This window comes from Bactrocera neohumeralis, chromosome 5 (genome assembly GCF_024586455.1).
Source record: "Bactrocera neohumeralis isolate Rockhampton chromosome 5, APGP_CSIRO_Bneo_wtdbg2-racon-allhic-juicebox.fasta_v2, whole genome shotgun sequence".
Lineage (NCBI taxonomy): Eukaryota > Metazoa > Arthropoda > Insecta > Diptera > Tephritidae > Bactrocera > Bactrocera neohumeralis.
In genome coordinates, this window is record NC_065922.1 from 62,335,020 (window position 1) to 62,350,596 (window position 15,577).

A 15,577-nucleotide genomic window follows, 5' to 3' on the forward strand; every position below is an offset into this window, starting at 1 on the left:
ATGATGTGTGATTTTGCAGCGATCAAAGCTAGAAAAGTGGATCTTAAAGTTCTATCACTATTTTTAAGAAAGATAGTATATAAGCCAAAAGATGTAAGACAAATTCAAAGACTGAAGAGTATTCGAGTAAAAATTAATATTTTTCATTGTTATTCAGATTATTACATTGTGAGTGTACAACTCTTTATCTTTTATAATAAATTTTGTAAAAAAAAATGTTGAAGTATTTTTCTGAATATTAAAAAACAGCGAAGATCGTTTTGCCGCCCCCAAGACGTTGCGCCCGGGGCTATTTTTTCATGACTTAAAAACTCTTTAAGAAGACGATGGAATAAATAAATGTTAAAACAAAACAATAAAAATGAAAACAAATAAATTGCGTTAATTTTATTATCAATACACAAAAGTACAATTTATTTAAATCTTCATTCAAGGTGTATGGTTTTTACAAAATATTATATATTACAATCTAAACTCTTTTTATGTATATTTCAGCCATTTTGTTCTTTTACAATTGTTGACTGGGGCTAATGCTTTATAAATATACATACATATGTATGTTTGCATAAGTAAATATTTTGTATTTCCGATTGAACATTATTGAGTGTGTGTATTCCAACATATTTTGCATGAATTGGAAAATGCTTCGCAGTATTTGTGTGACGTTTACATGGCGTGCCTGCATAACTGTAAAGCACTTTACTTATTATTTACGCTGAAGTTGAGTAAACATTATATTTATCATCATTTTAATTTGCAATTTTTTTAAACTAAATAAATTTTCAAAATGTAAATACTTACAAAAATCAATAGTTTATCAGATAGACAATTTAAATGCTCTAAAATTGTTGTAGTTTTGTTCCTTAGGCTTAGTATACACTCGAATCTGTGTTTGATTGTTTGATGTAGATAAATAAAATAATTTTGAAGAAATTTGCAGTAATTTCAATAAAATATGGTACAGTTAAGAAATATTTGTTATATACTTATATACGATGTTTACTTTATTTATTTTGCGATAAACCATAGTATATAATCTGTGTATATGTATACACTCGTGTTATTGTGTTTGTGAACTCAAAGCAACAAATAAAAAGAAGAAGAATATGCCTAGTATTCCTAGTAAATGTATAGTTTTTTTTTTAAATATTTACGTAATAACATATACGGAACAAACAAACTTTAATAATAATAACAAAAATTAACAGTACATATTTATATATTTTTTTAATTTATAGAAATCAACAATCGTAATAAATTCCCAAGACTCGATTTGATATGGCAAATGATATTTCGTTATTTTCAACTAAATTTAATGTAAAATATTTTCGATAAAAACCAATTTTCGAAACGATATGTCTAACATGCACATACTATACATACTATACTCTTACTTAAGCCCTTACACAATTGTACGTGACTGTGAAAATTTGGCAAAACAATTTAACTTGAGTGAGTAATTCCCTCAAGTTCTATCTGTCATTAATTATTATAATTTTTGGTAAATTAAATTAATATGCAAATCCTTGAAATTATATGTACCAGAATCAAAAAAGTTGTTCGGTCAAAAATACACAGATATTTGCCTACTGTATACTATATACCATAACTACATACATATGCCTTTGGATTGTGCGGTAGTAACATGTAAAGAAATTGAAAAGGGGAAAAAATTTCGCTTGCAAAATTGTATGCAAAACTTTCCAAATTGAGCACATACATATAAAGACTGGCAAATTTTAAGGGTTTCTACTATAAAAGTTGTAACATAAATTAGTTATGTTTTAGGGTTTAAATAATATTTTTAGCCTTAAACATTACTAAGAAGTAAAGAAATGTTGTAAATGCATGCTGTGTTGAGGAAAATTGTGGTATTTTTATCAAGTTTTATGGGAAATCGATAACGTAATCGAGTGCTAATACAGTGAATATAAGTGGAACACATTTTTCTATATTGGAAAAACTAATTGAGGGTCACTTAATTTAGTTAAGTTCAATTATAAACTCACAAATATTGCACAGTTTTCTCCACTTTATTGAACACTGATAAACTGAGTATTCGAACTTCATAATTAAAAAAAACAATAATGCAAGTTTGTTGCTCAAAATACGTATTTTTTGTTTGCTTCACGTTTAGTTAAAAATATAAGTCAACGAAATGGAAAAAGATATCATATTTTTCTAAATTATTATTTCAACTATTGCATGGCGTATTGAACAGACAGTGTCAGCAGGACAGCTCACTTAATTTTTTCGAATTTGATGCGTTCTAAATGTAATAAATTGCTTTGCGAACTGATTTTGTAAATTTGTAGCTAAAGCTTAAATGTTAAACTGAATTCCGTTATTGAGCATTTTTGTGTAATGCCTACAAACAACTTGTATGATTTTTCAAGGAACATTTATTTGCTTTTAATAGACAGATCCAGAATACAATCGGTTTGACGTTTTTGTTCTAGCGTTATTAACTGCAAAATGGTACCGAAAGTGTATTAATATAAACTCATATAACTTATCTTTTAATTTGATTGGTTGTCCAAATAAGCACTATTTTTTCTTACTAAGTGAACATTTTACTATTGCACTGTTCAATTCGGTGGAGAAGTCTGCGTCTACACAGTTTATTTTGTAATTAATAGCTTACGAGTTTATGAAATTGAGCTATCGATTTCATGACACAAGTTTAAGCAGCGTAAACTGTAAAAGAAAACGTATCATTAAATTATTTTGATAAAGTATAGACTTATAATAAATGTGATGTTCTGAAACGCATATTCATTGCAGAGCTGCTGCTTTCCTGTATTTTTTTCCAAATATCTATAAACATATGCTTCGAGTGAACTTTCAGAAGACTATGTACTATATCTGCAGTGTTTATGTACTATATAAAATATCAAGCTAAACACCTGCTAATACAACAACTTTTTAATTTATTATTTTATTTTAATTATTATTTTATTTAATTGTAAATTTGAAAAATTTTAAAAAGTTATACATAGTGTAATGTAAATCGAGAATATATTAACAATTTTGAAAATGGCAGCAGTTAATTGTTCAGAACTGGCTTCAAGTGTTGTCATATATATTTTTTTACTTTTGCTAAGTCAAACACTTTTTTCATTATTGTTAATTCAAAAGTTACACATACAAAACTAAATTACAAAGAGTATATTGTTAACTTTGAATGCTTTTAATTGAGAAAGTTGCTATACATAAGTATTTTATGTTCATATTTCTTTTGATTGGGAGACACTGAGACAAGAATATAGTTCATTTACAATGCTTGTATGCGGCTATGAAACGGAAGAGAGTTATATAGATATACACATATTTTTTTACCAGTCAGTTTTGTAAAAACTAATTTTAATTTATTTAGTTTCCCTTTTTACGCAGTACTGTAGTTATAAAGGAAATTTGCGAACATTTGTAGAAACTTTATTGTAGTTACGTTTGTGTCTAGAACGTTTTTCTAAATAATTTAAATACTTTTTAAATATACATATGTACATATAAAGATACTATGTAAGATTGTATATGCTTGCTTGTATAAAAGTGTGTTGTACATTTATATTAAGGAGGCGAGTATATTTAGATTACTAATTCAATGCAAAATAGACGCTTAAGCCAGAGTTCGCTTTTAGTTTTGTGTATATTTTTTACTCTTTTATCCAATTTTTTATTTTCCTTTCGTTTTTAATATTTATCTTTGCTTAGATTGAACTGTTACTTTTCCTTATTGATTTCTGAACATCGTGCTAAAATTTAGCTTTCCTTTTGTTGTTTTTGTAATTGTGTTTGTATAATTTTCATTTTATTTTATAATTCGTTTATGTTTAGCACTTTCTTCTTCTCCATTTTTCGTCATAATTTGTGTCATTTATTATTATATCATAATATTTCTTTTGTTTTGTGTTTCGGTTATCATTTTCCAACTTGTTCCATTTAACGTTTTCATCTTTATGTCATCAACATCATCGTTCGGGCATCTTGAGGCGTTTGCATGCTTGAGTGTTGCATTGAATTTCACGCCTTGGCTCCGGGTATTTTGGATAATACTTTCGACAAATCGACGCCGGTGATTGCATTAATGGACGGTGGCAATTGTGCTACTAGGCGTGTAACATCGTTGGTTATGTTATCGTTGCCGCCAATGAGTACGATCTCATCGGTCTTGGCGAGTGGGGCAGCTACTTCGGCAGCGATCTATAAAAAAAAAAAACAAGAAAAAAAGTTAACTTTGTTTGCATCGAAGCTATAATGCTCTGCACAAATAAAATATTTTACATAGAAGAGCTTGATTTTTGTCGTGCAGTTTGTATCGCAGCTATATGCTATGCTATAGTGGTCCGAACTCAAAAATGTGTTCGAAGATTTTAGTATTGCTTTGCAATAATCCCTGCCAAATTCAGGGAAGACATCTTGTCAAACAAAAATTTTAATTTATTTAGTTTCCTTTTTTACTCAGTACTGTAGTGGGAAGACTTCTTGTCAAACAAAAATGTTCTTCATCAAAGGCTTAATTTTGAGCGCTCAGCTTGTATGGCAGCTATATGCTATAGTAGCTCGGCCTAAGCAATTTGTTCGGAGAAAGCGCTACAAATATTTGATTTTTACAAATAAACTGATATTTGTATTGAAAGCAATTCAACTATGGCAACTATCCTCTGTATATCCCTAGTTGGTTCTCGGTGTGGAGTGAGATGTGTCTCATTGAGAAGCATCTTTTTGAAACGTAGGTCAAAGCAACAAGCAAAATGTGTATATTCGATTTATAAAAGATGTTGAGTGCGTCTTTGAATTCTTTAATCCAATGATAGTGAGGGCAATTTCTTGCTCACAAATTTTTACGATCTCAAAATGCTATTAGAATTATTTATCTTTTAGGGCAATAAATCTACTAGAAGCATGCTATAGCAAGCAAGCTATAAAATTTCAATCCAAAAATGTCTTTCGATAGTAAAACTAGCATAGAAGGATGAGTCCAGTAAAATTTGTTTAGATGGTATTTGAAACTAACTGTACAGTATTACTCACCTTAGGCAGAGATTCGAGCACAATATTCATGATGGCAGCGTCGCCATACTGTTTGTAGACATGTGCCTTCATACGCATACGTTCCGCCTCTGCTTTGCCGACAAGCTCAATGGCATGAGCTTCGGCTGAACCAATTTTACGTATCTTTTCGGCATCTGCGCGTGCCGCCTCAATTGTCTGACACCTGCGAAGGAAACACGAAGAATATTTCATTAAAAGCGTTACACTCGGAGTATTATGACACTTACTGTTTACCCTGCGCTATTGTCTGCACACGATGTGACTCCGCTTCGGCTGGCAGTTTAACGGTAGCCATTAGTTCGCGCTCCTTCCGCTGCACTTCTTGCGCTTCGATTTCGATTTGCTTGCGACGTTCGACAACTTCGATTTGTATTTCTTCGTTACGTATTCTCTGTCGTATCTTTGCTGCTTGCAATTCGTAAGCCAGTTGCGATTCAGCTTTCGCTGTATTGATCTCCTGATCAAAGTTGGCCTTTTGCAATTTATACATACGCGAGTTATCCTCGATTTTGGTGTCCGTGGAATATTTCACATCCATGGCGCTCTTCTCACATTCAGCTTCGCGTATGCCGGCATCTCGATTGGCTTCGGCCACACCCGCATCAGCGTCACGCTTCACGCTCGCCGTTTGCGCCTTGCCCAACGATGCCAAATATTGCACATCATCGTAGACATCCTTGATGGTGAATGAGAGTATTTCAATGCCCATGCGGCCGACATCAGGTGCGGCTACCTCGCGTACCAGCGCAGCGAATTGGTCGCGATCTTTGTAAACCTCTTCTACTGTAAGCGTTCCTGTAATTGAACAAGGAAATATCAAATTGTTAAAACAAAAGCAGTTATTCTAAAATTTCCGGGCGACTTAAATGTTCATGATTATAATATCATTAAAGCAAAGGACCTTTTCAAGAGTTAAACCAAAATAGAGCTTTAGTATTTTATGACAGAAAATATTATTTTTTAGGTCCTCCTACATACAGTTTTCTATTTTTTCTTATTATCAGATAGAAAAATTTATATCTCACTTCCAACTACTTGAAAAAATATCTTGTTCCTAGATTTTGTAGGAAATTGAATGCTCTGCAAAAAAGGTCTACTATGACTTTTTCGGAAACCCAAACGTTTAAAAGATATTAACAGCAAAAGTTTTATTAATTTTTTGAAATTTTTTTATTTCTTATGAATTTTATAGCTCAATGAAAAAAAATTATTATGAAAGATGATACATTGTATATACATTTATTTGTTTAAATTTCCATCTGAAATTTTTCCGAGATCAGTTCTACTTCACATAATTAAATGAATGAATATCGATTCAAACATAACTTTGAAACCAGATTATACGAAAACATCTTAAATTTTGAGGAACCATGGGGTGTTTTTTTAGACGTGTGGTTTTCAATGAGATAATTCTTTTTTTCGATGTTGACATTTTGACAGCTGTTACTTGATTTATACTGCTGTGGTTTGCCATTTCATAATAAACAAATTTACTCTGGAACAACTTTTACAAATCGTTAAAATTTCTTACAAAATAATGGTTCCGTTCGCGCACTCTTGTTTCGGTCGACATAATTGATCGCAGAGTCGATAATTTGAGCAACCGAAAATCGCCACATGATTACTCTAGTGGATAGTGTGCATTCTCAGAGATTGCATGCAGTGCGCAGCGAAAACGTTATTGCTGAAGTGGAGCAGAATATCGAAGAAGGCTCGAATGAATCCATCTGTCATCGAATGCAAAAATGCAAAAATTGAAGCTGTGCCCATCCACTTTGTGGAAGATTTTGCAAAAGGATTTGGGTTTGAGGGCTTACAAAATTCAACTCTTGAATAATAGAAGTTGTCAAAAATTGGACCTTTCGGCTGGAATTTATGAAATAATTATAATAATTATAAAATATAATGTCAAACCCAATAACAATAAAGTTCAATTCTTGGCCACAACATTATTATATACGTTTTATTTCTTTTCTAAAACAACATGTCTAAAACAACACCCTTTTTAACTAAAATCCTTAACTTTTTCACATATATTTCAATTAAAAAATATTATTGAATTTCATAGAGTTTCAAAGTAAACACATTTACAATTTTTAATAATTAAAAATCGTGGAGACAAGAAGTGAGCATATTCATTGACTATTTAAACATTTTGCCCCTTAAACTACTTTTTCTGCGGTCACAAGTCAATAAATAATGCTGACATAGAAAACCAAGTTGAAAACTAACCTTCAATGCGTCATTGGCGATTTAAGGTCTTATAAAAAAATAAAAAAGTGGCGCCAAACAGGGTTCAGAGTAATATCTTCGTTAGACACAATAGCCGAATATCTTTTAAAGCACCGGACATCAAAACAAAGAAGCTAAAATCTTACTCATTACAATAGTTCATTTGACCTCCAAAAAGGTATTCTTCTTCACCACTGATTGTCCATATGTAAGGTATGCTTGAAACTCGAAGAAGCTGCTCTTCTTATTGCATTGTGCATCAATTCAATGCATTTATGCTTCATTCACTAATGGATGAGCGCTGCAGTATTCATAATGTTCTTTGGTGCTTTGTTGTACCAATAATTGACATTATAGAAAGGTTAGTATCGATCGAAGTGTCGCACATCTCAGCGTGGTTAACTTTTTTTTATTATAAAATAACGGATTGAGTGCGTTTAAGGTAACGGCTTTCGGCGACAAGTTCTTAAAGACTGAAATTTCAGTATTCGATAGTTGAAAGTTCTGAATGAGTGAAAACATATTTCTTTACGAGCAGCTCATTCAACGGCATTTTAATTTTATTTTTTATTTCTAGTAACGGACTGGCATTATTATACGGTAAAATTCTCGTTCAGCACTTGTATATAAATAGTGAACGAATGTAGTTTGTCTCTCATAGTCAACTGAAACTCGAACGAGATAACATCTCTTTTATAATTTTATTTGGAAAAAATATAAAGTTTAGAATGAAGTGCAGTGGCCTCTTGGCTACAATTTTCAGTAAGTGACATCTTAAAAACAAAACTAAGATCTTTTGCTGGTTACCAAATTTGTCGTAGTTTCAGTGTGGACGGGCACCAGAGCATCGCTGATGAAATGTGCCTGTGAACCCGGAGCGCCAGGACCTATGGGGCCGCCTGGTCCCAGAGGAGAGCCTGGCTACGGTACGTCATCATATTATCCTCATGCACGCGGCCCTCCGGGACCGCCAGGACCACCTGGCATATGCGGCTGTCCTTTTTTGCCACAAAACTTCGGTGGAGGTTTCGGTTTTATTGGAGCAGGTGGTGGGGGAGGTGGAGGAGGTGGCGGTGGTGGTGGTAATGGTACCGGAGGAGGGGGAGGTGGAGGCGCTGGCGGAGGAGGAGGTGGTGGCGGTGGAGGAGCATTTGGAGGCGGAGGCGGTAAATAATTATTTTAGCGCTTACTATTTTTTGATCAATAAACTTTATATTCCAACCAGGTGGTGGTGGCGGAGGTTTTCGCATTTTTCAAGGCGATTTACAAGATTTGCAAGGGTTAATGGCAGAAAATCTGATTTTGGTGACAACACCGAATCCAATCAATCCCAATAGACTGTCAAGCCTTTTATCCACTACTTCTCGGCCAATTTCGAACGGCGGCAATAACGTTCAGTATCCACCGAATACGTTAATAGTCGTTGGTGCGAATGGTGAATTTATACCGGTGAATAGTGTACGCGGCGGCATAAATGTTTCGCCAACACCGAGCGCAGCTTCATTTGCTACATTTAATACAGGCCTTCAATCGCCTACTACGCAATCTTTGCCTTTGGTTTCATTGCCTTCTGGTGGTCTATATTCAACGGCTTCACGTCCTTTGAATTCCATGAATCAAGGTTTTACAGATTTTGCGCAGTATCGCCGTCAAGTTCTGCTTGGAGAGGCCAAGCGCAATGAATCAATTCAATCATCCACTACTAGTACGGATGCCGATGACGCAGGAGAGGACAAGAATAGGGACGAGGGGTTTCAGTCTCAAGAAAATTCCCAGCATAATACGAACCAAGTTGCAGACAGCGTGGAAGAGTTCCAGCGTGCGGTGGAAGAACTACGTAAAAGGTTCGCACACTTGAATAAGCCTAAAAATGGACCAGGACAACAAATTGCAATTGTATTGTAATTAATATAAATATGTTTTTAATACGGTGCAGGTTCCTTTTAATATAGAACTTAATTATAAGTAAGGAAAAACGGGTTTTTGGTGTCGGGTAAAAATGAGAATTTAGAAAATTTGGGAAGATAAAAATGTATTACAGTTTTTTAGGGAGTACTGTTAGCCTATACTAGTTTGTAAAGAATGCTACTGAGTTCTTAAAAAGTTGATTAATTTTACTGAACCATGTATATTAAAATTTAATTATTATATAACTGAATATTGTACTAAAATTACAAACTTCATAATGATTATTTACAAGCAAAATTCATTCTTCTCTGAAAATTTTTTCTTCTAGTCAAAAACCAACTTTTATCTTAATTTAATTAGATGAGTTTAGAACATTTGAAGTAAAATAACTAAGAAATACATCAGGTTAGACAGAAACATTGAAAGTGTAACAGAAAATTGGCAACATAGTGGATAATTACACTAATTGGCTGTAGACGGTTTACAGTGAAGTATAGAAGGCTGGGTTATAAAATATAGACAGCTAAAATCTTTTAATACTTAGCAATGCTACGCGGGTCAAATTTAATGATTAAACAGAAATGATAAACTTTCTAATTATCTGAACAAACGAGTTTCTACTCGATAAACTGAATAAAATCAAAAGTTACGACTATCCGAATATGGATCATAGCTATAAAGGAACATTTCACCAAAAATTCGATCACTCCACCGAATTTTGGATAGATTTTTATGTTGAAAACTCAAGTTAATGTTTAGGTTTTTTAATTCATGGTATATGATATACTATCAGTCCAATTTTGCAACACTCTTTCGGATGCCGATCTTATTTTCCTAATACCATGATGAATGTCAGTTTCTGGTTAGTCGTTTTTTCTTTATGAATATAGAAAATTGATTTCACCTTGCTCCAGAAAAGTTGTCTAACATATTGTTCAGACGAGGACCGGTTTGGGTTGGGCAAAAAAAGAGCCCTCTTCTGAACATATTCCGTTAGCTTTTAAAGCTGTGGGAAACAGTTAACTCTAAGACAAATGTTGACAACATTTACCTATATCATTAATTAATTATGTGTTATTTGAATCACGCCACACAGTAAGTTTTTCTTGATTTTGCTAGCGTGGCGAGTCTCTTCACAATTGTTCGCTCAACAAATTCTGCATTTTTCTTATGTATGTAGCTATTAAGGGGGTATTCTTGTCTAGGATTTTGAAAAATTCGATTTTTTTTTGCATATCTTGAAAGTTTAGACTTTCAAAAATATGTCCTTGGAAGGATTTTTCAAAATTCGACTTATTTTCGGAGATACAGCCGATTTTGTGACGTGGCGTCCATGTTCACTAGAATTGTCTCCTAAACTTTAAACGCGTTTTTCCCAAACCTGACTTTTTCGGAACGATACCCACGATTTCTCAGGTTCTAATGGACCGATTTACTTGAAATTTAGATGTATTATATATTTATAGAGTCTTCTTTATAGGCTTGCTTATGGTTGGAACTAGCCCCATCTCCAAATTTTTATTTTTTTATTTTCTTGGCTCCATATTTTAAATCGGCCAACTGCCACGCCCACAAAATGGCGGAAACCGAATTCGAAATAGTCAGAAAACATATCTCAAAACGTGATCCAAAATAAACTTTTTTTTTTTTTCAGGCAGTCGCCATTTTGTGAAAAAAATGTTTCCCACTTTTCCGTAGTTCCGGCCATTGCGACATTATTCTAGATTAATAATCTTTTTTTTTTGGTTTCAGATAATTAGGAGGGTTGAAATCATGGGTATGGTCACGTGGAAATTTTTAGAGACCCCCACTTCGTCAGCTCATAATTTTTGAAATTTTTTACTTTTTTTTAGTTTTTAATTTTTTTCTGTACTCTTCTAAAATTAACAAATAACTAATAAAAAAAAGGATAGTAAAAATATTAATTGCCTTTTTTTACGACACTTTAAAAATTACCTGAAATTCATGCTTCTAGACCAGAATACCCCTTAAACCCAAAAAATAACACTTGATAAAATTTCAATTTATATGGATAAAGTCTCGTTGGCTTTTCCATTACTATTATGTTTTCTAGGAGTTCATCAACATAAAATCAGATTTCAAAATACAGTTAAATTAAAAAAAAAATGTTTTTAATTGTTGTAATAGTAATATTTATTACTAGATATTAAAATATATGCTTAAGGTATACTCAATTACCTGGACACAACAAAATATGTACCGCCAATAATCAGCGAAAGTTTCAGCACTCCCATCAACAGAAAAGTCATTGCACAGTTTGGTGTGGTTTTGTTGTCGTTGTTATTTTGGATCAACACTTTTAACAATGTAATGTAACTTTTCCAAACACAAAACTTATTAATAATTATTGCACAAAATAATTTATAAAAATTTAGCAAATCTTCTTCGAGTTCAAACACCGACTATTTTCGCTTTTCCTCACTTATCATCGGGTGTCGCAGCAGTGACGAATCTCGAACTCGTCTGAATTAAAAATTTACACTTTGTTCACAACGCTTATACGAGTATAAATCAATTGACTCCCAACGGTGAGTGATGAGCGTTTAATAGGGTGATCTTGGTTATATTATATTACTACGGAAAATTATTTAGAATTTTTTTTTACCGAAAATGCTTTTTCCGTGAGTTTACAAGGCAAATAATTTGTCTTACTTCTTCCTTATACAATTGGGACAGTTGGAATGGAATAGTTTAAGGAATGCAACTCCTAATTGATCTGCCCATTATCAATTAATAATGTCTTTAAACACCATTTTTTTTAATAACAATAAAATTTTACAATAGTAAAGAATAGGGTTATCTATAAACATTACCGCAAGTCCTAGCAGAATCAAAGAATGAGAGAAAAATTGTTATTTATAACTAACTACCCTTTGCAACGCATACAACATTTCACCACCCTAATAATAATTCTGAAAAGCTGAAAATCTACACAGTGATAAGTTTGTGGCGAACTTGCAGAAATTATACGCTAATTGCGGTTCATTGAGTTTCATTGATTAGACAGTGACGTCAGATTGCGGTACGTACGATTAGGAATTGTGATAAAAATATAATACTAATTTACTACTTTAAAATATTTTGCCTTTGGAGATAACGCAACTATCTCTGTGACGATTTTGGATGGAGTAAAATATAGTACATATACATAAGTTTTGTATATCAAGACAATTTGTTATTATGAGCATTACATGAAGAAAATAATGGGTGCTTTTTTAGACGTGTGAGGCAAAATTTTTCGGAATTGGCCTTTTTGACAGCTGTTATTTGACTTGTACAGAGTTTGGTTTGTCATTTTATCATGAATAAAATGATCCGAAACTCCTCTCTTTGCTTGTTGAGAGAGCCTATATCTTCGTCGTTTTCTTTGGCAGCACTGAAAGTTCATGGTCTACTGAACAGATGGCAAGCAAAACAAGGAAGTACCATTAAGGGGGTATTCTACTCTAGAATTTTGAAAAATTCGATTTTTTTTCATATATTTCAAGTTTAGACCCTTAAGAACATATCCTCCAAAGGATTTTTAAAAATTAAAATTATTTTAAGAGCTACAGTTACTTTAGTGACGCAGTACCTAGCCCGGTTCGGCCGTATCGAATTTTTTAAACGCGTTTTTCTCGAAACTACTTTTTTCCACACGGTACCGGCATTATCTCAAGTTCTATACAACCGATTTACTTGAAATTTTGTGTGGACCTTCTTTATATAATCCTTTATTGTTCCTACCATCATCGTGTCAAAATTTTTGTTTTTAATATTCAAAAAAAAATCAGGAATTTAAAAAAAAAGCGTAAAAAATGATTTTTATTTTCAGGCAGTCGTCATTTTTCAAAAAAAAAATTTTCGTGTTCCCTGAAATAGGGACTATAACAGCATCCTTACTGATTAAGAATTTCTTTTGATTTTTTTTTTTTCAGACCACCAGGAGAGTCAGGATCAATGTCACCAGGATGCGCCATTTTTTTTACACCTGTCTCTCCCCCCCTCTAATTATTTTAATTTTTAATATGTTTTTGTAAATTTTTTTTTCTGTATTCTTAAGATATCAATAAAAACACCATAAAAAATGGATAGTAAAAATATGAATTGTCTTTTTTTTACGACATTTTAAAAATTACCTGAAATTCATGCTTCTAGAGTAGAATACCCCCTTAAGAACCGCGCACAAATTAATTGCGATATCAGTGGGTAATTTGTCAAATCACGTATTACTATGAGTCCGTAAGACTTTCTTCATAATTTTGAAATTCTTATTTTATTCTTCAAAATTTATTGTCATCCCCCTCAAAGTAATCTCTCTTGGCCCCAATACACTTGTTTTCAATCCTTGAAACAATGGTTAAAGCAATTTCCGGAATAGCCTTCAATGCGAGTAGCGATTAACTTTTATAGTCTTCAATTGACTCAAAACGAAGCGGTCGTTTGAGTACCGATTCCTTTATTTTATGTGTTGATGTTGATGGCCGTCCTGGACGTAGTTCGTCGTCAACACGTTCATCGAGAACTTTTTCTTTTTCGAATAATTGGTACCAAACAAAAACACTTGCTCGCGACAAACAATAATCATCGAAGGCCTTTTCCAACATTCTGAACGTTTCGGCACCAGAAATTTGATTCCGCGCACAAAGTTTAAAGAAGCTTCCCTTGTCGAATAATTTCAATCATCGTAAAAATCGCTGAATGCGCTTTATGTGCTTCAGAAAGACAAGCGTATTCTAAGCACTAATTATTATTTGACATTTGGCACAGATGTCGCTAACAGTCATACCAACCAGGAAAAAATTTCGACAAAGGGATTTTCGCGCGAAATTTCAATTGAAAAGTCTTACTTTATTTTAGCCCACTTACTTAGAAGGGGATGAAATTGATTTGGAAGAATAAATAAAGAATTTTCAAAATAAATACAATATCACCTTATTTTTTGGGCACATTAGTATATAATAATAATTTATTGTCTATACAGGGTTTGTCCGGAAAGTTATAGGACTGATTTTCTTCCGCTGCGACTGTACTTCGGAGAGTGCCCGGACTGGATTCTGTAGAAATTCTGTGTGAAACTCGGTAAATCTGCAAGCGAGACGTTTGATAAGATTAAGCAGGCTATTGCTTTAGTAAGAAGTGGTGTGTTTCGGTGGCACCAGACCTTTTGGGAGCGCCAGAAGAGGGCGCTGATGAAAGAGCAAATCCAAAGTGTTTATTCATTGTCTTTTTTGACATCAAAGGCATCGTCCACCATGAATTTGTTGCTCCTGGACAAACCGTCAACGCCAAGTTTTACGTGGAAGTCCTCAAGAGACTCAAATGAAGGGTCAATCGGGACCGACAGGACATCGCAGCCGATTGGAAGTTGCATCAAGACAACGCCCCGGCTGACAACGTCTTTCTTGTGAACAGCTACCTAACCAAATCCGGCATCCCAACGCTTCCGCAGCCGCTTTACAGCCCAGATGTGGCTCCCTGGACTTTTTTTGTTTTTTTGCCTGAAAAGACCAATGAAAGGCAAGCATTTTGAGTCGACAGAGGCGATCCAAGCAGCATGCAGCTCGTGTCTCAAGGCTATTACGGAGAATGCCTTCCGTGACGCCTTCAATGCTGGTGTTCACTCGAAAAGTGGAAATTACTTGGGACCTCTATAAAAATATTTATAAATGTTGTCCTGTATTTCTCATTGCAATTGCATTTTTGTGCACGATTAGTATTTGGTGTGGACTCTGTTGCATTACGTAATACATTCTGGCATGGATGCGAGTGTATTTCAAACATGTTTTCAAAAGATTATTTTTATTATTTTCGTTATTACATTTTATTTGTTTTCCCCTCATTCGTTCGCAGAAAATATTTATTTTGTAATTTTCCCCCTACTTGAAATTCAGGCTACGCCACTGTTTGGCGCCCATCGGAAAAGCGGAATTATTACATGCGTGTGAGTGTTGTTAAAATTTAATTTGACACATAAAATGTTTCATTCACATCAGCGGTTGAGAAAACACCTCGCAGTTTAACTGAGTTGTCGTGTTGTTTATTTACAAACAAATACATACATATTACACATTTACATACGTGTGCGCAAATTATGTTCCTGCATGTGCCTTTCACCAACTTCCGAACTTCTGCGGAAACTGATAAGATATAACTAGATGGCAATTGGCGCCCTTGAGTGGTGTGCGAAACAACTTTACAAATCTTACAGTGATTGTTTTAGTGTAAGTATGTTCGTATTGGTATTGCTTACCGTCGGTATGACGGTAAGGCGAACGTGCTGTAACATATTGGTTTTCAACAATGTCTGGCTTAGATTTGCATGTGGTAATTCGTAGTATAATTTTGATACTGGTGTCGGTAAAATTATTGGCACTTCGGC

The 15,577-nt window shown here is 33.7% G+C and overlaps 2 protein-coding genes across 10 annotated transcripts in view; one reads left to right on the top strand and one right to left on the bottom strand.

Annotated features, from left to right (window-relative positions):
- Positions 1-376: 376 nt before the first annotated feature.
- The window catches only part of LOC126759436 (flotillin-2), a 418,004-nt gene continuing 402,803 nt past the window's right edge, over positions 377-15,577 (bottom strand). For 6 of the 9 annotated variants that reach the window (XM_050474237.1, XM_050474239.1, XM_050474238.1 and 3 more), the window contains 3 exons: positions 5,283-5,850; positions 5,035-5,218; positions 377-4,203 (listed from right to left, as the gene is read on the bottom strand). In XM_050474237.1, coding sequence (XP_050330194.1) covers positions 4,024-4,203; positions 5,035-5,218; positions 5,283-5,850 — 932 coding nt within the window. In that variant the 3' untranslated portion in view covers positions 377-4,023. Of the gene's footprint in view, positions 4,204-5,034; positions 5,219-5,282; positions 5,851-11,394; positions 11,680-15,577 lie in introns of all 9 variants that reach the window. The other 3 variants (XM_050474241.1, XM_050474243.1, XM_050474242.1) reach the window with 2 other exon arrangements.
- LOC126759487 (uncharacterized) lies at positions 7,371-8,501 on the top strand. The gene is made up of 2 exons (XM_050474322.1): positions 7,371-8,049; positions 8,109-8,501. Exons 1-2 carry the CDS (start codon positions 8,016-8,018, stop codon positions 8,459-8,461), a joined length of 387 nt encoding a protein of 128 aa, XP_050330279.1. The 5' UTR covers positions 7,371-8,015; the 3' UTR covers positions 8,462-8,501.